Here is a 23,421-nt window from a genome sequence, read left to right on the forward strand (position 1 = left end):
TTGGTGCGACTTTTTCGTTTTTTGGTATTTACAACTTTCTAGAATCTACCAATTGCAATCTGCAATACATCTCAACAAATTATTGGAAGGTAAGATTTTCCAATTCTATCCCCGAAATCCATTCTTTTGCTTTTAAGTTATTATTACCAGTTAGTTTTTAATCACTATCAACTATACAAGCTAGGGTTTCACTTCCGCTATGTTCAGCATTAAAGGTTATCGGAACATTGTTTCGAAAGCATTAGTGAGAAGAAACTTACACACAACAACTCTATTGCAATCTCCTAGATTTGTGAATAGCAACTTCAATAACCGTACAAGAGTAACCAAGGAAATATCACCTGAAGAAGTACGACAATTCCAGGAAGCACAAGCAAGAGCTAGAGAACAAGGTCAAGCTCCACGGAATCCATATTCACATCAATTTAGCAATGACCCATATTATTCATTCCATTTACCTGACAACACCAACGGAATAATCACTCCGCATGATCCAATATATGACATTCTTAAGGAACCTACTTTAGTGATAGAACGTCAAATTGAATTTATGAATCTTTTCATTGGATTTGAACAAGCTAATCGTTATATCATTATGAATGCACTGGGTGAAAGAATTGGTTACATGGAAGAAAAAGATGTTGGATTTGGCAAAATGTTAGGTCGTCAATTCTTCAGACTACATCGACCATTTGATATTGATGTTTTCAATGCAAGAGGTGAATTGGCAATGAGCATTAAGAGACCATTTTCATGGATCAATTCACATATCAAAGCATTGTTGCCCGGTTATGATCATAATAATGAAATTATGTATGAAGTTGTTGGTGAATCGGTGCAATCTTGGCATTTGTGGAGAAGAAAATACAATTTGTTCAAATTGGAAGATGAAACAACCGATGAATATGAACAATTTGGTGCTGTTGATGCTCCATTTTTGTCATTTGATTTCCCAGTGAAAAATGCTGCCGGTGAAGTAGTAGCAAGTATCGACAGAAACTGGGTAGGTTTGGGTAGAGAAATGTTTACTGATACTGGTGTTTATATTTTAAGGTATGATCCAAAGAGTTTTGAAGGTATGGAGGCTGCCTATGGAACTATTTCAAAACAAGGAATTACATTAGATCAAAGAGCAGTGATCTTGTCTTGTTTCACAAGTATAGATTTCGACTATTTTTCTCGACACAGTGGAGGACACGGTTTGTTCTCATTTGGTGGATCTTACGATGATGTATAGAAATGTATGTAAAGTTTTTATTTATGTTTTCTTTATTGATTGGGCAATGAGTTGTTGCGTCTTATTTCTTCCTTTCTGTAAAAAGTCTTCCCATTCTTTATCGCTTTTTTCTTTGCTTATATTCTTCAATAACTGGACTATCAACCCAGTGTAATCGTGTTTACGCAATTCGTTTTCTTTTTTCCAAAGTTCACGTTTATGTAATTGACTTGCAATTTCCTCTTGGTCGCCCATAGCTTGTGCTTGTTCCAATTTGTTATTGGTGACTGCCAACAACGAGAACCTCAACTCGTTACCATACTTTGATATACGCTCTTGTACAATTGTAGGTAGTTTTTGAATAAATTCATCTTGTCCACTACATTCACCATGAGAAATTGGATATTGTTTCAACCCATCCAATTCATAGATTTTCCCCTGTTTGAAAATGTACCCTACAAAATGAAATAATCCATCATCTTTGTCATCTCTATCTGGAGGTGGTGGAGGTTTGTCTTCGTCAACAAATGAATGTGGAGCCAGGAAAGAATTATGGATAGATCTGATTAAATCACTATTGGAGATTGTTTCTCCTATCATTTCACTATCAAATCCTGTAACAAATGATTTGAAATTGTTTAATTCCTCACCAAGTGACACATCTTGTAAATTGAACAATATATTGAGCACAGCTTGCGTGGCACATGCATTTTGGATTGTTTGGTGAGCAAAAAATATGCCTTTGTCTAAATAATTGCCTTCGTACTCTCCTGTTATGGGTTGATTAGAAGTGGCAAATTCTCTATCCAATTTACTATACTTGAAAAGAAAAATAAGTCCATGTATCGGTTGTAAAGCCCTAAGTGTATCTGAATCAATCGAATATAAGTCGTTGATTTCGATGTTTTCGACACCTAATTTTTCCACTAATTCAGTGAAAACTCCCTAAAAGCTTTGGTTAGTATAAAGAAAAACTTGAACGTGTAAAATGTTTGCGTATTATGCTTATCATACTGCATCGGAATCAATAGTGTTCCATCCACTTTGAGACATGATTTATTGTTAAAAGTGTTGGTGCTGTTACTGGTTCTTTTTTACAAAAATCATTTTTCTTGCATTTTTGTTGAGGTTGGGTGATTTTGTAGAGTACACGCTCGGACTTTCTGGAACACCGCTTGAAAGGATCTGTTCCTTTCTTGAATCAATACAAGAGTGACCATCTACTACTACATCATTCTATATAACTGTGGTGGTAGAACCTCTCTTTGTAGTCATTCTACATGTTAAGCTATTTTCTAACTTTTAATTTATGAGATGTATATTTTGTACAAAGTTTTATTGAGAAATCAAATACTTTAAGCAGTAGGTTCATTTGTCAAATAATGTTTGACAGCTTCATACACTGTGAATACCACAGCTTGACCTGGAGCAACTCTCATGATTCTTGGTGTGATACCCTTGTACAAAGCGTTAATACCTTCTTCTTTGACTAATTGTTTACCGATTTTGACAATACGAACCAATCCGTTTTCCTTGTTGGTAAACTTACTCTTTTGCAATCTTGTTTTAATGGTATCCAATGGAGCATTGGTTAATGGACCGACTGCACCAGAAATCAAACCGACAATACTGGTTTGCCATGCTGGTAATAATTCAGTGTTTTGTTGTTTTTGAAGATATGCTTTGATGGTAGAATATGTAGCAAAGTTAGCACCTTGGTTGGTAGCTTGTCTGGCACAAGTTAAAGAAACACCACGGTATAAAGTACTGAAACCTTCTTCCTTGACAATAAGATATGCAGCATGAGGAGCGTTTCTGTATTTTGGAATGTCCAATGGGTCCTTCATAGAATGATGTTGTGCTTGTAATCTAATTTTCACAACTTCCATAGGATTAACAACCATGACAGATTCGGTAATACCAGCACCAACACCAGCAAGGAAAGTCTTACCAGTGGAGATTTTGCCATTTTCGTCTAAAAAGAATGAACGGTAAAATTCATATGAACTGAATCTGATAGCCATTTTTGGCACAATACCAATAACAACGGCCCCCAAACCTTTATATAATGACAAAAATCCTTCTTTTTGGACAATATTGGCACCTGTTTTAATGAAACCTGGTGGTTTTTGACCGGATTTTTTGTATAATTGCATTCTCACTTTGATGGTATCTAATGGATGACAACACAAAGCTTCGAATAAACCAGCAACACCCCCAGCAACGAAATCAACAGCACCCTTCTTTTGTTTTTGTGTAGAAGACATAATGAATATTTATGGAATAGAATTGAATGAAGGAGTGAATGAATAAATAAATAAATAAGTGAAACAAAAAGTCGATTGAATAAGTAGATTAAACTTCTAAATGACTTTAAAACTTATAAAAACAGTGTAAAAACTATAATATATATATACTATGGAATTGAAAAAAAGTAACTCTCCAAATGTATGAATCAAAAAAGAAAAAAACAGAAATGAAAAAGAAGAGTTAAAAAATTCCGACTCTACAAAAAAGACTGGATTGTTCTTGTTTATATACAATTTTTTTTGATTTCGGGTCAAATTTCAATTGTAAGTTACTAGATAATTTTTTTTTTCAGAAGAGAGAATACAATTGGGTGGGCATATGAAAAACAGCAGTAGTAGTAGTARTAATATTATTATTTTTTCTGGGGTAAATCAATCAATAATCTACCTATTTTTGAAAATATTGACTAAGTAACGGACTCGAAAAAAAAAATACAAAAGAAAAAAATAATTGCGTCAACACCAATTTTTAAACAACCCCCCTTTCATCCGAGAATACCTTAGTCTATAACTAGCACTAAGAAAATAAAAACTAGAAGACTTCTTCCCATCGGAGTGAAAGTCTAAATGTGTGGTTGTACTTGGACCCAAATTTTTGCCACAAGATTTATTTAACAATCGCATGACCTTATGTCAAATAACTTTCTTCATATTTCGCCTACCAATTTGGCCCCCGGCTATTTCATTTTTATCCCCCACATCTAATACTTTTTAGTCGTTCTGGCTGACTCAATAAAATGACTAACAAACCGCATTTTGTGTGAATTTCTAACAGCATCTTTTTTTTCTTGATGGTTTACCTCGGAAATGTTTATCCAGATAATTATTACTGTGTTATCAAAAGCCCAATGAGAATTTAGGCAAGAACTTGGTAACAAAAGAAAAAATACTTCAATTTAATTGGCCGATATGGATAGATTATGTAAAAGCGAGTAGGCCTCCGAAATTTTCAATTTACCTAAAACTGAATGAACCCAAAAAAAAATATATATAAAACTCCGGGGTAACGGGACAAGACACAATAGATAAATTATTAAGTACAGTCATCAATAAATTATAACACAACAATACAATTTTCCTTTTTTGTTTGTAATTCATACCATGTATAAATTGACGTTGAAATTACGATAACAAGCTGTATTTAATACACAGTCCAAGTACATATCCCCCACAAGAATTAAGGAACGAATATGGTCACCCAACAAATATGGTATGGAAATGACTGATTCATCATTTGTGTATGCATAATTGTTCTTGTTTTGAACTGGTTTAATTACTTTGAAAAATTCCAAGTATTTTCGCAATATTATATCAATTGTTGCATCAAATGAAATGATAGTAAAAAATTGGATTTCTCTATAATTTGTAAAATATTTTTTCAACTTGCAATGGCTGCAGCTAATGTGTTAGTAGGTTGAAAAGTCAATTATTTCAACACAGAAAAACGTACATATCAGCAACAGTACCAATATCCAAAATTTCATATGTGAAAATGTCATCTAGTAAACATAGTCTAATGTATAGTTCGTGTCCAAGTAGAAAGCGTCGTCGATAATTGTCTCGTAAAGAAATCTTGCTGGTATTAAAGTATTGGTTTTCAAAACTCTCATTCATCGCTCGTAGTTAGGAACTTCAATATCGTGGTTAGTATTTGCTAGTTAATTTCGCAATAAAAAGAATCAATAAATTGCTTAAATACATTACATGGGTGTAAACTTCTTGGTGTATCAGCTTTTCATCTTTTGTTTGTTATTCTTGCAAATGTTTGCACCCAAAAGTTTATCCAATTAATACCAAAAAAAAAAAAATTTGGAAATTCTACACAAAATAGTGAAGTGTTATCCTTTTCTTAGAAAAGTCAATTTCCTATTTATTAAAAATACCTATACATAAAAATAATTGTCCTTCACACCAATTATTGAACTTGTGGGATAGAAGTGTCCTTGGTCTCAGTAGTGGTAGATCCACTTTCGGCTTGTTTCTTTTCTTCTAATTCTCTTTTCTTGATATTAGCTAATCTTACTGCTTCTTGGTGCACATCAGTAACGTCTTTGGCAAATGACTTATAGTATTCATGAATCTTTAAACCCAATGGCAGTTTGGCAGCGTCTTCAAAATATTTACGCAATTTTTGATCAATACCACTCTTTTCATAACTAGCTTGAGCTTTCTGCAATTGTTGGTTGACTTTACTATTAGGATCTTGCGAGTGGACATATTTCTTATCCAATCCAGTAATAAATTCATTGAATCTAGATGAAACACCATTTTTCTTGTCAAATTCAATACCCTTGGCAATAACTTGATCGGAAATAACATATCCATCTGCCAACAATTGTGCAAAAATAGCGTATTTTGGTTTTTCTTCTTGATCAACTTCATCATATGTCTTGTCACCTGTCAATACTGGCTCCTCTTTGATATCCTTTTCAGTTGTAGTAGTAGTAGTAGCGGCGGCAGCAGCAGCAGCAGCACCTCCTTGTTCTGGTGCAAGTCCGGTTTCGCCCTCGGTAATTTCTGGAACCTCTTCAACTTTAATAAAAGTGTTTTCTAATTCGGCATCACTCAATAATAATGCAGTAGATACAGCTTTTGGGGAAGCAAACACAACTTCGTACTTTTTAACTTTCCCATTATCATCCAATGGCTTTAAATCGGTTATTTTACCACAGAAGGAAAAGAATTCCCTAACTTTCACCGGTGATACATCGGAAGGAATATTTGAAGCAATTACTGATGACATTGTATAAATTTATGATTGTAGAATAAAAACAGGGGTTTTTGTTTTGGTGAAACAGATAAATTGAATTAAAGTTAAAGAAAGAGCAACGGGGGGTTTCTGTAGTTTATATAGTTTAATTTTGTGGACACCCTAACAACAAAAAAAAAGGGGGGCTACATACAGAAATTGGAGGGAAAGGAAAAGAAGGCAAAACCAAAGTTTTGTTGCTGTGAAAAACCAGAAGGGTGGCTGTATTATGTAGCAACTAAAGTTTTTCGCAGTGACCTTTTTCTTCTATTCCGTCACAACATTTCACCCTATTGGGATTTTAACTAACAACTGTGCCTTTCTACACTAACAAACATTGGTTTACATGAATATCACCACAATTAATATGCTTTAAAATATAAAATTTTCTAAACAAAGTGTTATGAACTATTTCTAGCTAATATTTTCAACTACTGTTGCGGAGCTTTGCCTACTTGACCATCAGTCAATTCTGGAACTTCATTAACTCTGATGGCAACTTCATCAATGTAGGCTTCACTCAAGTCCAAAGCAGTAGAGACTGACTTGCGATCTTTAAACAAGACTTCGAATTTTTGAACCTTACCATTATCAGCTAATGGAATCAAATCAGATACTTCACCAGCTTGCGATTCGAAAAACTCTTTAACTTGAGCAGGAGTAGTTTTAGATGGAATGTTAGAAGCAATAACTGAAGACATTGTTAGTAGGGTAATATAGAGTATTGAATGAGGAACTTAGTGAACTAAAAATTTAATGAGAGAACTGATCTAGTTTGATTCTATTTATACTTTTGATGCCACATATTAACCGTGAAGAATCAGTAACTCCAAATAGCGATTGCAAACTTATCCCTTGTTCTCCTCCTTTATGGTTCTTAAAGTTCGAAAGAATTCCATTCTTCTTCAATACATCCCCTAGACATGCGCTAGTCCTATTTGCAGTATAATCTCTTATACATGTACACCTTAATTTTCTGGAAAATTCTGAAGTCCTGTACTATGCCTGTTTGCTTAAAATAATATTTTTAGAAGGGTAACTTCGGAAAATAATAATAACTATAATAATATAAGTATTTTAGAATAGTTGTACAGACTATACACGTTGCTAGCTTACAATAAAGTTTGACCCAATGCACATCTACCTATAGCGCATGCTGCACTGACAGTATCCAATACATGTTCTTCAGTTTCAGCTAACATTGGGTTAGTCTCCACTATATCCAAACTTTGTAAAAGTCCACTTTGAGCAATCTCTTCAGCAATAAACAAACCTTCTCTCAACGACAACCCTCCTTCAACTCTAGTACCTGTAGCTGGAACGAATGATGGGTCAATAGCATCAACATCATAGGACAAATGTACTGGACAATCGCGATTTGGATTAACTTTGTCCAAGGCCATTTCAACAACTTTTCCTATTCCATATTTGTCAACGTGATACATTGAAAAGGCTGCAATGTTGTGTTTACGTAAAATTTCCTTTTCTCCATCATCAACATCTCTTAACCCGATATAAACCAATTTGTTGGATTTTAATACTTGAGGCACCCAAGAAAATTCTGGTGGGTAGCTGTCTCTATCGATACCCATGATAAAACTCAATGGACAACCGTGTAAATTGCCTGAATCAGTGGTTTTTGGAGTGTTAATATCAGCATGAGCATCAACCCAAACGACACAAGTAGATGGATCGTGTACCAAACTTGCACTAACAGTAGCAGTTCCAATAGAGTGATCACCACCAATGGTAATCGGCAACTTACCTTCTGCCAAACTTCCCTTGACAGCATCATGAATTTTTTGACAAGATTCGCTGACAATTTTTGAATTCTTAACACCAAAATCGTCCTTATCATTAGTTTTCATTTTTTCGTAATCAGTACCTTCCAATGGTTCCTTTAAATCAGTCGTCCATCCTAAAGATTCAATTTGTTTTTGGAAACCAGCTTTGAGAATATAATCAGGACCCAATTCTACACCACCTTTTGGTTGACCACCTGAAAATGGTGCTGTTATTATAGAAGCTTTTTTGTCTGGATGATATTTATATTGAATTGATGACATGATAATAATAGATGTTGTTTAATATAATGAATATTTTAAAATGATACTCGAAAGACAATAAAGAAAAAAGACAAAGAGGGAAAAGGAAATCAAAAAAATAATAATCTAAAAGATAAAGAGATTTCTTTAATCTATTTATATTAAATAAGTTTACTAGAATTAATGACATAATGATAAACTTGAAAAAAAAAAAGGCTCGAAAAGCCATAAAATAGATAACTATTATGATGATTGTGTTTAAGTTTGAATTTCAATTTTTTCATGTTTGCGCGACTTAAAATTGTTTCATTAATGGCAACCAAATGCGATGAGATTGATGGAAAAAGTTCTGTCAACTGCCATTTACGATACGACGAGAAAAAAAAATATACAGATAGTATTGAAACACATCATGAACGGCAACCTGTCATCACTGCGGAAACTGAAATTGTCTCCAATAAGAACTTTTAGAGGTGCGGAGTTCATGACCCAGAAAGAAACTAAATGCCCAATGGTTGTGGATTATTCTAGCCAAAGGTTGCCTTTAGGGGAAAACCCCACGTCCATTTTTGATGATAATCTGTACAACCGAGACTCTGACCCCAAAACAAGGCTCACCACCAAGAAGTAATGACTATCTCCACTTTTAAAGTTCTATTTATGGATGTAACCAGGTCTGTTCTTTTTCAAAATGCCACTAATTGAATATATTATGGTCTATATCTAAAATCTACTTCCATAACAGAGGCAACTTTCTGTATGCACTTAGCCATTTCTTGCTTCTCTCTCGTAATTTCGCTTATCTTGTTTACAAACAAACTTGACCATGCATATTGACAACAAGTCCAATGTTGCCTTTTCAAAAGCTGCCAATAAAGTGAATCAAATTATTTATAGAAATATTTTTTCTATAAAACATCACTGTAACTTTAAATTAACTACAACATGTATCTTGCGTTTATGCGTTAATATGATCAATTAAATGTGTAACAAGTGAATTTTATTCTATACAATTCCACATAGAAGAATGAACCAAAGAAAATCTAAGAAATCGAGAAAAAAAAAATATTCCACAAATTGCAACATCATCTGAAAAAGCGGCAGCCACGTTTTTCGATTAACATTTCTTCCTACTTTCGTGTCATCAACCGACAATTGAACATTATAAGTACCACATCCTTTGTACTCGTCTGACTTTTAAATCTTGGCCAAGGATTTCGTTAAACAACAACTATATATTGATCCCAAGTACCCAACTATTCATTTGTTGTTGTTGTTGTTGTTTTCTTTCTTTCTTTTTTCCTGTGTGTGTGTGTTTGTGGAATAGTTTAAACGGTTATTTAGTTTTCAATTCCCAATGAAGTTCGGTAAAACATATGTGACCCATCAGATTCCAGAATGGTCTATCTATTATATGAACTACAAGCAACTTAAAAAGATAATCAAGTCAATCGATTCTGCTGCCAATACCAATGTCGATGAAAGTAAATATCCAGAAGTTATCTCCGACACATTAGGATCCTTCTTCTATGATTTAGATAGAGATATAGAGAAGGTGGATTCGTTTTACAACACCAAATTTAAGGAGTATAATCGTCGTTTGAATAAGATCTTCCAAGTTTTAGGTTACCAAGATGGGCAGATCACACATAATATCGAATCAAGCGAGGAATTAGACGAAATCATCAACATTTTAATAGAACTAAAGAGTCTATTCCGAAACTTGAAATGGTTTGCTGAATTAAACCATAAAGGATTTATCAAGATCTTGAAGAAGTTAGATAAGAAATTGACTTCGATTTTAAGCCAGCATAGCGGTGTTTCGGTTGGTGGTGTTTCTAATCATAACCAAGAAGCTTATATGGGTAGTAGAATCAATGCCTTGCCCTTTGCAAATGGCACAGAGGCTTCCAATTGTTTGGATAGTATTCATCATATTTTATCGAGAATCGAAACCAGAAACGATGTCGTCCAGGAAACTATCCCAGTTGAAAACAACGAAACTTCAATAAGTGCTCTCATTAAAAATGACGACTTTGAAGGATTGAAGAAACATATCACTATTAAAAGTTCTCAAAAGTTCTTGATATCCACTTTAAACAAAGCTGCATTGGCTAATTCCACCAAATGTATTGACGTTATTTGGAATCAACTTGATATGTTATATGATGATTCCGATTTCAACGGTAGAAACTTTTTCCACCAGCATATTATTAGTTTAGGAAAAGCTCAGTTCATTAGAGAGGAACAAATTGTCCCTGGAGAAGTAACAAATAGACTTATTGGAGGTGATAATGGTCCTGATAACAGTAATAAAAACGACAACCCTATTGGATTACTTTACATTCTCAACAAATTGAAACATAAAAGGTTGATTTTGGCTGAAGATCATTACCACCGTACACCATTGCATTATGCTTCTCAATATGGGTTGGTTGAAGTAACAAGATATTTAGTAGAGTTTGGGGTTAAATGGGGATTGATTAATACATCGATTTCTATAGATGATGTTAGTATTTGGGGAGACCAAGAAGGGTTAACACCTTTACACTTGTCAATTATAGGTAAACATCCTAAAACCACTGAAACTTTGCTCGGTTTCAACAAGGCGCAAACTTTGACATGCCCCAATTTATTGTTGTTGGCAGTTCGTTTGAATTCACCGCAAATTTTAAACTCCCTTATCGTTGAAGGTAACATTGATGTCAACTACACCGATATAGATCATCGTAATGAGACTGCTTTATACATTGCTTCTAAATTGAATCATCCTGATTTGGTTGAGTTTCTATTAGAATCAAATGCAAACACTGAGATTGGGGAAAATGTATTCGGTTGGACACCAATTTTCATTGCTGCCAGTGAAGGATTCATGACGATCGTTAAATTATTAAAAGAATATGGCGCCTCGTATGATATCGTGGACGATTCAGGCTGGTTACCAATGGAACATGCCTGTCTTAGAGGTCATTTGGATGTCACTGATCTTTTGCTTCCTAAGAATGAAAAATTATTGTTGTACGACATGTACCACCCAGAAAACAATTTGCCAAGAATACCAAGTCTTGCTGCTAGTCCTGTGTTAACTGGTTCAGATGATGGAACTGTTTCGACCTCTAGTATCGATAAACTCCCTGAACCACAAAAAAACACGGTTAATCAATTCTATAAGCAATTGAAGAATAATTCTTCAAACAACGTTTCCAGATCGACATCACCAAAACGTAACAAGAGATATAAACCAGTGAAATCTTTTGGTCACCGATATTTGAATGAAGATGAATCTTTGATATTGCTTACTTTGGGTACTACCGATTTGCGTGACACCAATGTCCCTGTTGAATTAAACAAAGTCTCTTTAGCTAAGAGTTTTGCTACCGAATTGGATACTGCTTTATCATTATCAATTACTTGTCGTCATAAATTGACAAATAATCCAGTGGAACCGCCCGTGGTTGTTGATTTACCATTAGAAGATTTCCATGGAAGTGCCACCGATCCTATTTCATTTAAGTTATCAAATGATTTGACTGTGAATGATGTGATAATTACTTTTGATATAATTCCAACTTATCAAGTTAACAAAAAGGTGATCGGAAGAGCAATCGCGTTACTTAAAGATGCATACACCAAAGTAGGACCAAATTTGCGCTCATTAAATAATAGCATTGCTATTCCAATAATTGAATCAACAAACCTTGACATTTTAGGGACAATCAGATTTGAATACTTGCAAGTCTTACCTTTCAAACACAAAGCTATGAGTATTGCAAGAAGCGACACTTACTGGAAACAGCTTGTGTCCACTAGAGTAATCGGTCATCGTGGTTTAGGTAAAAACTTGAGTGGCAAGAAATCATTGCAATTGGGTGAAAACACTGTTGAATCATTTATTGCTGCTGCATCATTGGGTGCTTCCTATGTTGAGTTTGATGTTCAATTAACAAAAGATCATGTCCCTGTTGTTTACCATGATTTCACTGTTGCAGAGTCTGGGGTGGATATTCCAATGCATTTGTTAACTTTAGAGCAATTTATGGGATTTAATACACCCACAGAAAAACCCACTCATACAGTTGATGACGAAGTTTTAACTAGGGGGAAACAGAGAGCTCAATCATCGTATCAATTGTCAAATAATCACAATGACGATATTGAGAAAGAGTTTGCTAATCAAAGGGATGAAAGAATGAAATTCACTAAAACATGGAAAAACCAAGGTTATAAAGGGAATTTGAGAGGTTCATCTGTTGCTTCTAATTTTGTCACATTGCGAGAACTTTTCCGTAAATTACCAAATAATGTTGGTTTCAACATAGAAGTGAAATATCCTATGTTGGATGAAGCTCAATTAGAAGATATGGGAGAAATTGGTGTCGATTTGAATTTTTTCGTTGATACCATTTTGAAAGTTATATACGATGAAAACACCACTGGAAGAGACATTGTATTTTCTTCGTTCCATCCAGATATTTGTTTATTGTTATCATTGAAACAACCAACCATGCCGGTTTTGTTTTTGACAGAAGCTGGTACAGCACCGATGTATGATATTAGAGCAAGTTCTTTGCAGAATGCTGTCAGATTTTCTAAAAAATGGAATTTGTTGGGTATTGTATCCAATGCATTGGCATTAATCAAAACACCTAGATTGGCCCAAGTTGTTAAATCGATGGGATTGGTTTGTGTTACCTATGGTACTGAGAACAACGAACCCGAATTGGCTAAAATTCAAATGAGAGCTGGTGTTGATGCTGTCATTGTGGATAGTGTTTTAGCAGTTAGAGAAGGATTAAGGGAACATAATGAAACCATGAATGAGTTTGAGGATTCCCCTACTGAATAGAAATTTTATATATTAAATACTAAATTAGAGAGAGATATAGATTTGTTAGTTGTTTCTTGGATTCTTACATAGCATTGTTTGTATCACGATGTACTTACTAGTGATTGAACCAACCGTGCGATTTTCCAAATTGCCTTTTTTCGGATTCGATTTTGTCAAATATCTTTCTTGAAAGTTGCCGAGAAATCAAGCTTTTTCATTGAAAACAACATAATTTACAACATATCATGAGTGAAACCAACAATCCTGCCTCGTCCAATGATAAGAAACCAGTAGTGTTTGCTGTTCCATCTTCTTCCACCCGAAGAGGAATAAATGCTGTGCATGTCAACTCAGCTCGTGAAATGGTCAGGTTACACACGCAAGGAAGAAATCCACCAGCTGCTAGACAAGCCAACGTGCCCTCTATTCCAAGCAGAGTAGTGGAAGCTTCTCATGCTCCAACGAAAAAAGCTACAGACTCAATGCCATCCAAGTTCCCCAACATTCAGATTCCATTACATCACGATGAAACAGAATGTAAAAATCCACAATGTCAACACTGTGGACAAATTATTATCCCCTCGCCTCAATCATCTTATCCAATTCAAGACAAACCTTCTATATCAGTAAATGGCTGGAGTGTATTTACCACCAAGAAACCTATACTTAATTCCTTGGAGTTGGACCATTTAGCAGAGACCAAGTTTGAGTTCCCCTTACCAGAAATGATATTTGGAAATAACAATGTTAGGATACGTAATGATGTTACCGGTGGAACAATAGAATTTAATGCCATTGATGCATTGAGCTCGTTGGATCCAAATTGTCCTTTGAAAGTTAGTTGTCATGAGGAATGGTTGAAATCTAGACGATCGAAACATGCAAGTTTAAAACAGGAACAATCACTCAAAAAAGATCTTTCAGAATTCACAGAGAATCTAGATGGGTTGAAACCATATGATTGGACGTATTCGACAAATTATAAAGGTACATTACAAAATCTTGATTTGAAATCTTCGACATTGCATGAGATCCCAATTGATAAATTGACAAAACCTGATCCTATTTTATTTTTCGATGAAGCAATTTTATTTGAAGATGAATTAGCTGACAATGGGATATCGATATTGAGTTATAAAATCAGAGTTATGCCCACTTGTTTGTTATTGTTGTGTCGATTTTTCCTCCGAATCGATGATGTTATATTCAGAGTTAGAGATACAAGATGTTACATTGATTTTGAAACTAATACACTTACCAGAGAATACAAGGTACAAGAGCAAGAGTATGATAAAGTTATGAGTTTGGTTAAAGTGAAAAATAACAAAGATCCAAAGAAACTATTTAGGGATTCAAATTGGGTCAGTCAGAACATACCTGTTCTCAATAAGGAAATCGAAACAATTGTTGTAAATACCGAAACTTAGATATTGTACAGTATATATAGAAAATTGAATTACATTTGCTGACCGTCTATGAATGAAAAGGTGTGTCAACAGGTTGCAGGAGTTTTGTAGAGTTTTGATTTACATTGCACGAAACGCATTTTTTTACCCTAACCAACTCAGTAAAAGAAGTTCCACCAAAAGAAAATTTTTTTTTTTTTCTTCGTTTTCAGCCTAACTTTCAAGTACTTTAGATCTACCACAACTAATCATGTTCAATTCTATAAGTCGAGGGGTATTTGCATCTTCAACTAGATTCACAAGAGTAGCAAGATTTTTGCATCAAGTGCCCAAATTGGAATCTCATGAAACATGGACTCAAGAAGGAATACCAGGTTTTTTGTCTCCAAAAGGTTATAACTTGGCATGGACCGATTATCAAAACTATTTATTAACTAATTTAACTTTATTGACAAATGGAACATCACTGGAATATAAAACACCATATCAAACATTGTTGCACACAGCCAAGCAAACTACACAACAACATGTTTTCCATTATGCATCGATGGCTCACAATAATCATTTCTTTTTCCAACAATTAGACACTAAAGAAAATGCATCGAAAACCAAACCATCGAGATTTCTTATGGAAAAGTTAATGCATGAAGACATTTTGGATCTTGATCAATTAAGAAATAAGTTGTTGACGATGGCAGAAAATACATATGGCCAAGGTTGGATATTTTTGGTGGAAACAGAAGACAAAAATTTGAAATTCATCAATTGTCACAATGACGGTACTCCATATTATTATGCTAAGCAACAATTATTAGACTTAAATGGTGGAATAGATGAAGGAAACTTTAGCTATTTAGAGAATTTGAAATCCAGAGCATTAAACAACGAAAAAGATTATACTTTACCAATATTAGCCATAAACTACTGGGACTATATGTATATTCCAGACTATGGTGTAACTGGTAAATCTGATTATTTGAATAAGTTATGGGATCACATTAATTGGGACGTTGTAAATAAGAGATTGTTCCAAATATAGAGAAGCACATATCTTGTAAGTACACTTGTATATATATATACCATCATACAAAATAACAAAAATGAAACTACAGATTCAACATGGAAATTCTAAAGCTAGGAGTTCTGTTGTACTGTATGCAGATATCGTGTCCTCATTAATTATCAGCTGGTATGTATTCAACTTTATTTGAATTTCGTCTACTTCTTGCATTATTTGTAGCAACGTGGGATCATCATACCAATTGATAGGTAGGTCCGATATCAATACCGGGATTTCAGTTACCATATTCTCAAGTTCTCTCCATTTCCTGACAAGCTCATAATACTGTTTCCGCTTGGCACCTTCCTCAGGGTCGTTTTCCACTTGAGCTTGTTTCTTGCTAACATATTCTTTATTTAATGTCATAAGTGTTTTGTTTAACTCGCCTAGACCGTCAAGTATTGGTTTGACTACATTTTTAATCAAATTATAATTTCCTGATTGCAAGTCATTTTGATTTTTACTGTTAGCTATCTTTTGAAAAACCAAGCCGGTATCATTTTCGTCATAATTGTAAAGCTCATTTAGCATGTTCAGTATTCGCTGTTCAGATTGATTTAAATCAGATTGATGGGTGGATTTTAGTATTGGTTCTATCATTAACAAATACTGTAATAATAATTTTTCGGTTTTAATCTCATTATTCTGTAACTTTAAAAAATCTAACAACTCTTGATTTGATTCTATACCCATCTGGTCTTTAATTGCTTTCAATCGAGTATCCAATTCAGTCTGATTAGACTTCTGATTTAGCTCTTGAAGTTTGTTCAAATATAGTAGATGGTTTAGCTTGTGGTTCAATTTTTTGTACAAATGATAATATTTATGCTCCAACTGCTTTACATTCGAAGCAGACTGTTGGGAGCTGGATTTAACTTTAGGTATACCATATTTATGAAATTTCAAAAGTGTTTCATCTAAAATTTCGTCACAAACTTTTCCTAATTCGTCGGACATGATTCCTATGACTTTGCTTTTGAAGGTGACTTTATGGACGTGCCATATTTACATTTTTGTTGTGGTTTTTCTTCCTTTCTCGGTCCATTTCACAACCGACAGAACCAATTTCGCGAGAAAAAAAATTGAACCAATTCAAAGGGCAGAAAAAAATGCACACCTAAAAAATGTGTTGGAAATACATCATTCAAATCAAACGTTGACAACAGTATACCACCCCCTCAACCCAATGTCGTCAGATCCAGTATTAGTTAAGAAAAAGTTATTGCAAATTGCCTCAACTGGAAAATATGCCACATTTACTCCAGAACAATTACATGCCCATTACGAAGAATTACAAGATTTTTTGATCTTAAACCAAGATTCTTTACTAGACTCAATTGAATTGTTTAATCTATACGAACTCCAATTTTATTTATCAATTTTGACATTACACGATATTGAAGCCAAAAATGTGTTAGACAAGATATGTGATCAATTTGATTTCAAGGATAGCAACAAGAATAAGGGGAGATCGCAAAGAATTAAAATCTTACAAAGTGTATATGTTGAACTGAAAGGTGAAATCGAAACGGCATCCAAATTGTTGAGTGAAGACCCCGATGAACTTAGACTACTGAGACGTTTAACAACATTAAGCAGACATGACAAGAACCCCACCAAATACATAAATAATTTGATATATTATTTGAATTTACAACCCAGTGATTTAATTGCATGGGCCGAGTTGTCTGAACAGTATCAAAAATTGGGTAATTACGACAAGTCTATATATTGCTTAAAGGAAGTAGTGTTGCAGAATCCTTTAGCTTATCCTATTTTTTACAAGATTGGCTTATTATACTATTATTTGTTTTTGCAGAATGAAGGCAATTTGAAAACTGACAAAAAAGATAAATTGTTTGAGTTGATGAAGATTTTGATCAATTCTAGAGACAACTATTTGTACTCACTTGAAATTAATGACAAGTATGAGAAGAATTGGGTTGGTTTGAAAACAATTGTGAGTTTACCCTTCAATGATAAATTAAAAAAGATCAGTGAAAGCAGTAAAGAAATCAAGGATTATTTAAACTATAATGAAAAGTTGAAACCTATAATTGATCGTAAATTAAAGGAATTGAATATTTCAATATAAAAAAAATGTTACAGAATTGAATAAATACTTGTAGATGAAAATAGTAAATATATTCTTAGCCTAGCTATAAAAATATAAAAAATATAAAAAAATAATCAATAGCTAATAAAAAGATAAAGTAAAAAAAAAATAATCAAGCGCTAGGTTTCATTAATTGGAAGTACTTCATTTCTGTCATTCCATCATATGTCAGCCATAAAGCAACAGCATGGACATTTATTTTTTGGAAGCACATTTGCATTCAGTTTCGGAAGCACATTTGCAGTCAGCACCACAAGAGCAGCCAGATGCGTAGTTAACTAATTCGAATTTAGACATTGTTGATGATATTATTTTGATTTATGATAATTGATATTCTGATGTGAATAATGTAGAAAGTAAAGAAAAACAAAAAACTTCAGAAGTTGGGGAAAATATTGGACGTATTTATAGTTTTCTGAATGATCTAAAACCAAAAAGAAAAAAGATCAGTAGATTTTGGTGTTGGGCCTTTGATCTTAATGCAGCAAAAAAAATATAGGAGCCTGATAGACTGCATATAACAATATGCTAGCAAAAATGGCTCAGCCAAAGAAATTAATACTGTTGCTCCCATATTTGCCGCACGTATTTGGGTTCGCCCCCTCCCCTTCCCCCCTACGCAGAAAAAAGTTTCTTGGAACCAATTCTGTGTTCCGGCAGGTATAGAATTACCGATCTACTGTTGGCTGGAATGGGCTTTAGCTTTACCGTTGACATAACAATATTTTTAAGCATTTCTTCCAATTCAATATTTTCAACTAAAGAAACAAAGCATAAAAAAATAAGCCAAAAACACAAAGAGAACTCTTGAGTGCAAATCACCAAGAGTTTTGCATTTACTCCATTGTTTTAAAGGAAGCTTATTCTTGCCCATTGAATACTTTACTCCCTATTAAACTAAAACTAAGTTTCTTATCGCCCAACTTTTCTTGAACAGTGATTGGCTGCTGCATATTGGTGCAATGTTGGGTCATGCAGCTTTAGCAACTGTATACACACCTTATAATTGGATGCTTAATTACTGGTAGCACAAATTGTTTTCCCTTAGAATGTTTTCCTCCTTGGTGTAAGGGCTTCATTGCCATTATGACATGGGAACCATAACAAATCAAACAGGTTGTAGCTTACTGTACAGTAATCATATCCATAAGTTAATATACTATTCAATGTATTTGATTGAAATTGGTCACCGTTGCCGAAACATCACGAACGGCAAACTCGAAAGAGTTATTGCAAAAGTTTATAATGTTAAAACCTACACGTGTTATTCAAGCTATTCTGTTTGTGTTTGTTTTGCATCAAAACGTTACCGTACAAACTTTGTTAATGAGGAATGTAAAATTGAAATTACTCTATAATCCTATGGAGACTTGCTAAGCAACAACAATTACATTGTTTGGTTATGAACATACTTTTATTTAGTTCTCTATACAACCTCTAACATTACTACCTTATATACACATGACAATTAAGGAATAAAATCAATAAAAAAAAACAGCCAAAAGGAAATCACTTACTAATCTAAAATTCCCCTTTGTAGTTCAAGTCGTCTCTAGACAAGACATCTTCTAATATACCGGCAGCAGCGGCAACCAAACCAAGGAATGGTCGTGATGGATCCAATACTTTCGACAAGTATTCTGGGTGATATTGAGTCCCAACAAAAAATTTATGATCTTTTAATTCGATCATCTCCATTCTCTTCCCAGTTTCATCTTTACCAATGAATTTTAAGCCTCGTTTTTCAATATCATCAATCAATAGAGGGTTCACTTCGTATCTATGTCTGTGTCTTTCGTAAACTGCATCAGCGCCACCATATAATTTTCTCAAGTTGGACCATTCTGAGTCTTGGACGAATTTGGTTTGATGGATTCCCAATCTCATAGTTCCTCCTAATTTGACTTGGTCAACATCTGGCATGTAGACTACGGAAGCATCTTTTTCTTCAATATTACTATCAAATTCCATGGAAGTAGAATGGGAAACACCTAATACACTTCTGACAAACTCAATAACGGCAATTTGTAAACCTAAACAAACACCCAAATAAGGAACATTGTTTTCTCTTGCGTATTTGGCAGCAGCAACCATACCTTCAATACCTCTTGAACCAAATCCACCAGGTACTAAAATACCATCTGCTTGACAAACAAAGTGCCATGCCTTGTGGTACTTGGATAAGTTTTCTTTTTTGGTGTCTTCTTCCAAGTCGGAAGATTCGACCCATTCGATTTTCAATCTTCTGTTACATCTCATGGAGGCGTGTTCTAACGACTTGATAACTGATAAGTATGAATCGTGTAAATGAGTATACTTTCCAACTAATGCAATAGTGACAGTTTCAAAAGACTTGTCATGGCTACTTGTTAAATGTCTCCATTTGCTCAACAATGCCTCACCCTTAGCCAAAGATTGTTTGTCAATTTCACCAATTGCTAATCTCTTAGTTAAGTAATTCATGACTTTTTGTTGTTTCAATAATAATGGGACATGATAAGTTGAGTTGACATCATGAACGGCAATAACTTGTTCTGGACCAACATGACAGAACATACCTATCTTCTCGATTGTAGCATGTTCCAATTCTTCTTGACATCTACAAGCAATCATATCTGGAGTCAACCCCAATGATCTCAAATCTTTGATTGCTGCTTGTGTTGGTTTTGTCTTTTGTTCACCATGAATGACAGGAACCAAAGAAACATGGATTAATGCAAAATTTTCGTTACCTACTCTGAATTGGAATTGTCTCAATGCTTCAACAAAAGGAGCACTTTCAATGTCACCGACGGTACCACCAAGTTCAACAATACAAACTTCTGGTTCCAATCCAGTATCATCAACAGGGATACGTGCCACTCTTTCAATCCAATCTTGAATTGCATTGGTGATATGAGGGACTACTTGAACGGTTTTACCCAAGTAATCACCATTTCTTTCCTTTTCAATAACATGCGAATAGATTTTACCAGTGGTAATGTTGTGGTTTCTTGTCAAGGTAATGTTTAAATAACGTTCATAATTACCCAAATCCAAATCAACTTCACCACCATCATCTAAAACAAAACATTCCCCATGTTCTAATGGAGACATGGTACCAGCATCGATGTTCATATAAGGGTCAATTTTGATTGAAGTAACTCTCAACCCTAAAGTTTTGAATAACAACCCCGTTGAAGAGGCTAAAACACCTTTACCAATACCGGAAATAACACCACCTGAGACAACGACGTATTTCATGATTACTTGCTAATAGAGAGATGGAGGGAATTAAAAAGTACTTATTGTTGTTATTGTTGATTCGTTGATACAAAAAAATATAATGTAAACACGTCCGTCAACTATAATTTAAAAAAAAATGATAAAAAAACACAAAAAATCAAACCCAATTAATGGAATAAACTAACGTGAATAAACAAACGGTATTATTAAAGTAGGATTGATGGTTATATATACAAACTATGCCCTCCTAAATGTGATGATTTAAGCGGGAAGAAACAAAAGAGAAGAGAAAGGAAAGAAGCAAGAGAAACATTTTCATGAAAAAGAAAAAAAAAAATTGAGGAAATCGATGAGATTGTCTCTGCGCACAACTCTGTACTAGACAGAGATGATGCGTGAAGTATCAGAGAAAAAATTTTACGATTTTTGTAGACTTCTGAAATGGGAAATATGGTGTACTTGCTCTATATATGTGTTGGCTAGATTATACACCATCTTGAGTACTTTAGAAGGAGTTAATCCAAAATAAAAATATAAAAATAAAAACATTGCTCAAGAGGTACCTTTGACTAGCGTAAACATCAATATTTGCCTCTGAAGTCGTAATGACTTGTCTGTCTTTCTTCATTCATTAAAACCATGAACTAAAGAAAGCAACGGCCAACACTACAACAATTATCAAGAAATATAGTTAGTAATTTATGATTGCCAATTTCTATACAATTTTCACACCACCAATTTCGTTATTCTCGTCTATCAACAACTGGGCTTTCCCTTGTTTTATCAAATAATCTTTGATGATTTTCACTAGAAAAGTTTCATCCAAATTGTGGAGATCTTGTGGCACAGTGGTTTCTTCACTTTTTGTAAGTTCGTAAATTGTCAAAACTGTCCCCTTTTGACCCGTATCGTCGACATATTGATATAATAAGTCACCCCAATCGACTAGTGATCTCCAATATATATATACACCCAACTCTGGTTTTTTGGGATTAATGAATTCTGCTTTTTTGTTATGAATTAGATGTTTTACTATTAGTTTTTGGAAATCTGAATTGACTTGACGATTTATGGTTTTATTGATGAATATAGAAGAAAGCAGTGAAAGTGGAACCTCTAATTGTGAGTGTTTGGGTATTCCTTCAATTGATAATGACGTGATTCTATAGTACTCGCAATAGTGTAATATTATTGATACCCATGAGTCTAGTTGTTGGTTCAAGACAGTGGTGTTGGGCTGCTGTGTGTAAAATGGTGGAAATGAGTAGATCTTCGGAAACTCAAACTGCAATATTGGATCTGACATGACTGTGTATAATTGTGTTTGATGAACGGTTTTCGTTGTTTTGGGGCAAGAGACTTTCTTGAGTTCATGATTTATCTACCGCAACGACAAAAAAAAATCAAAAAATTAAGAATCATGTCAATCTCAGCAAGAGAAATGAGATTACAAGTGGCAATTCGTATACTTAAAACATGGCCAATGGTGGTCTTCATTGCCTCAATTTAGTACTACATTAAACATATTCTCACCCTAATTTCACATTAAACATGCTTTACTTTTTATATTTCTTTTTTTTGTAAATAAAAAAAGTAAAAAAAATTCGATAATTAACCAAAACTAAAAATACATGAAATGATAATATATGTATAAATATTTCTCAAAGCTTCTTTTGTTTTTATGAACTTAAGCTTCAGCTAATTCTCTCAAACGACGAATGGTAGATCTGACAGTAGCGGCAGCAGCAGTAGAAACAGTGTAAGCACCACCAGCAACGGTTTTCTTACAAGATTTACAGTTCCAGATACCAGTAGCACCTCTTTGAACAGTTCTTTTACCACAGAATGAACAATCGTATTTGGCATGTTGTTGAACTTCCAATTTCTTGGTTTGTCTTCTCAATGATGAACCATATCTGACACCAAATTTACCGGTGATTCCTACCTTCTTTGTTCTTTTAGTCCTATTCAAAAAAAAAAAATAATAAGTTAGTATAACTGTGTTTATTACCCAAAGTCTAGTGTGAGTTGAAAATTGAGTTGTTATGGACCTTGACAATTTGATAAAATGCCAAAATTACATGTTACGTGTTTTTGTTCAATAGATTTGTAGATAGTTGTAAATGACGTCTCTTGTTTTATATGAATCTGGCCTGTTTATTGATGAACTCTTGACACTCTTTTGTTAGGTCATTTTTTCATTTCCTTAATTTCAAAATTGATACTTCCATTCCTTAATCTATGACTCCTCTTATCTCTTGATTCATCTATATCTGATGCTTTCTATTCATCCAAACTCATTTTTCACACACTTTGACTACCGTATCTGTCACATACATTTTCTGTTAGTTATGTAGTTAATAATGTATTTCAAAAAAGAGTTTGTAAAAAATTAACAGAACTTTTTTTTTCAGTATTGGCAGAGTCAGCGAGAGCTGTAGAAAGTGTTTCAATATGCAGGCTCTAG

The 23,421-nt window shown here is 34.1% G+C and overlaps 16 protein-coding genes and 1 pseudogene across 17 annotated transcripts; 5 read left to right on the forward strand and 12 right to left on the reverse strand. All coding sequences in view use genetic code 12, as the record gives it.

Moving 5' to 3' along the window:
* Window positions 1-199: 199 nt before the first annotated feature.
* On the forward strand, window positions 200-1,237 carry CAALFM_C504420WA (uncharacterized protein; the record flags this gene model as incomplete). Its single annotated transcript, XM_716746.2, has 1 exon — window positions 200-1,237. One exon carries the CDS (start codon window positions 200-202, stop codon window positions 1,235-1,237), a length of 1,038 nt encoding a protein of 345 aa, XP_721839.2.
* Window positions 1,238-1,258: 21 nt separating this feature from the next.
* YUH2 (Yuh2p) lies at window positions 1,259-2,269 on the reverse strand (the record flags this gene model as incomplete). The annotated part of the gene is made up of 2 exons (XM_019475431.1): window positions 1,259-2,161; window positions 2,231-2,269. 2 exons carry the CDS (start codon window positions 2,267-2,269, stop codon window positions 1,259-1,261), a joined length of 942 nt encoding a protein of 313 aa, XP_019330976.1.
* Window positions 2,270-2,571: 302 nt separating this feature from the next.
* Window positions 2,572-3,483, reverse strand: SFC1 (Sfc1p; the record flags this gene model as incomplete). The annotated part of the gene is made up of 1 exon (XM_716748.2): window positions 2,572-3,483. The coding sequence occupies one exon, from the start codon at window positions 3,481-3,483 to the stop codon at window positions 2,572-2,574; it is 912 nt and encodes a 303-aa protein (XP_721841.2).
* Window positions 3,484-4,619: 1,136 nt separating this feature from the next.
* On the reverse strand, window positions 4,620-4,922 carry CAALFM_C504450CA (annotated as a pseudogene; the record flags this gene model as incomplete). Its single annotated transcript has 1 exon — window positions 4,620-4,922.
* A 34-nt stretch (window positions 4,923-4,956) lies between these two features.
* On the reverse strand, window positions 4,957-5,139 carry CAALFM_C504460CA (uncharacterized protein; the record flags this gene model as incomplete). Its single annotated transcript, XM_019475432.1, has 1 exon — window positions 4,957-5,139. The coding sequence occupies one exon, from the start codon at window positions 5,137-5,139 to the stop codon at window positions 4,957-4,959; it is 183 nt and encodes a 60-aa protein (XP_019330977.1).
* Window positions 5,140-5,440: 301 nt separating this feature from the next.
* CAALFM_C504470CA (uncharacterized protein) lies at window positions 5,441-6,268 on the reverse strand (the record flags this gene model as incomplete). The annotated part of the gene is made up of 1 exon (XM_716749.2): window positions 5,441-6,268. One exon carries the CDS (start codon window positions 6,266-6,268, stop codon window positions 5,441-5,443), a length of 828 nt encoding a protein of 275 aa, XP_721842.1.
* A 437-nt stretch (window positions 6,269-6,705) lies between these two features.
* Window positions 6,706-6,975, reverse strand: CAALFM_C504480CA (uncharacterized protein; the record flags this gene model as incomplete). Its single annotated transcript, XM_019475433.1, has 1 exon — window positions 6,706-6,975. The coding sequence occupies one exon, from the start codon at window positions 6,973-6,975 to the stop codon at window positions 6,706-6,708; it is 270 nt and encodes an 89-aa protein (XP_019330978.1).
* A 411-nt stretch (window positions 6,976-7,386) lies between these two features.
* CAR1 (arginase) lies at window positions 7,387-8,340 on the reverse strand (the record flags this gene model as incomplete). Its single annotated transcript, XM_716750.2, has 1 exon — window positions 7,387-8,340. One exon carries the CDS (start codon window positions 8,338-8,340, stop codon window positions 7,387-7,389), a length of 954 nt encoding a protein of 317 aa, XP_721843.1.
* Window positions 8,341-9,676: 1,336 nt separating this feature from the next.
* GDE1 (glycerophosphocholine phosphodiesterase) lies at window positions 9,677-13,165 on the forward strand (the record flags this gene model as incomplete). Its single annotated transcript, XM_716752.2, has 1 exon — window positions 9,677-13,165. The coding sequence occupies one exon, from the start codon at window positions 9,677-9,679 to the stop codon at window positions 13,163-13,165; it is 3,489 nt and encodes a 1,162-aa protein (XP_721845.1).
* A 227-nt stretch (window positions 13,166-13,392) lies between these two features.
* Window positions 13,393-14,574, forward strand: TIP41 (Tip41p; the record flags this gene model as incomplete). The annotated part of the gene is made up of 1 exon (XM_716753.2): window positions 13,393-14,574. One exon carries the CDS (start codon window positions 13,393-13,395, stop codon window positions 14,572-14,574), a length of 1,182 nt encoding a protein of 393 aa, XP_721846.2.
* Window positions 14,575-14,803: 229 nt separating this feature from the next.
* Window positions 14,804-15,592, forward strand: CAALFM_C504530WA (mitochondrial 37S ribosomal protein mS42; the record flags this gene model as incomplete). The annotated part of the gene is made up of 1 exon (XM_716754.1): window positions 14,804-15,592. The coding sequence occupies one exon, from the start codon at window positions 14,804-14,806 to the stop codon at window positions 15,590-15,592; it is 789 nt and encodes a 262-aa protein (XP_721847.1).
* A 75-nt stretch (window positions 15,593-15,667) lies between these two features.
* CAALFM_C504540CA (uncharacterized protein) lies at window positions 15,668-16,570 on the reverse strand (the record flags this gene model as incomplete). Its single annotated transcript, XM_716756.1, has 1 exon — window positions 15,668-16,570. One exon carries the CDS (start codon window positions 16,568-16,570, stop codon window positions 15,668-15,670), a length of 903 nt encoding a protein of 300 aa, XP_721849.1.
* Window positions 16,571-16,799: 229 nt separating this feature from the next.
* On the forward strand, window positions 16,800-17,708 carry CAALFM_C504550WA (uncharacterized protein; the record flags this gene model as incomplete). The annotated part of the gene is made up of 1 exon (XM_716755.2): window positions 16,800-17,708. The coding sequence occupies one exon, from the start codon at window positions 16,800-16,802 to the stop codon at window positions 17,706-17,708; it is 909 nt and encodes a 302-aa protein (XP_721848.2).
* A 216-nt stretch (window positions 17,709-17,924) lies between these two features.
* On the reverse strand, window positions 17,925-18,026 carry CUP1 (Cup1p; the record flags this gene model as incomplete). Its single annotated transcript, XM_019475434.1, has 1 exon — window positions 17,925-18,026. One exon carries the CDS (start codon window positions 18,024-18,026, stop codon window positions 17,925-17,927), a length of 102 nt encoding a protein of 33 aa, XP_019330979.1.
* Window positions 18,027-19,250: 1,224 nt separating this feature from the next.
* Window positions 19,251-20,972, reverse strand: URA7 (CTP synthase; the record flags this gene model as incomplete). The annotated part of the gene is made up of 1 exon (XM_716757.2): window positions 19,251-20,972. The coding sequence occupies one exon, from the start codon at window positions 20,970-20,972 to the stop codon at window positions 19,251-19,253; it is 1,722 nt and encodes a 573-aa protein (XP_721850.1).
* A 697-nt stretch (window positions 20,973-21,669) lies between these two features.
* CAALFM_C504580CA (ESCRT-II subunit protein) lies at window positions 21,670-22,260 on the reverse strand (the record flags this gene model as incomplete). The annotated part of the gene is made up of 1 exon (XM_716758.2): window positions 21,670-22,260. One exon carries the CDS (start codon window positions 22,258-22,260, stop codon window positions 21,670-21,672), a length of 591 nt encoding a protein of 196 aa, XP_721851.1.
* Window positions 22,261-22,641: 381 nt separating this feature from the next.
* RPL43A (60S ribosomal protein eL43) lies at window positions 22,642-23,293 on the reverse strand (the record flags this gene model as incomplete). Its single annotated transcript, XM_019475435.1, has 2 exons — window positions 22,642-22,918; window positions 23,292-23,293. Coding segments are annotated over 2 exons (279 nt in total).
* Window positions 23,294-23,421: the final 128 nt, after the last annotated feature.

Source organism: Candida albicans, chromosome 5, assembly GCF_000182965.3.
Source record: "Candida albicans SC5314 chromosome 5, complete sequence".
Lineage (NCBI taxonomy): Eukaryota > Fungi > Ascomycota > Pichiomycetes > Serinales > Debaryomycetaceae > Candida > Candida albicans.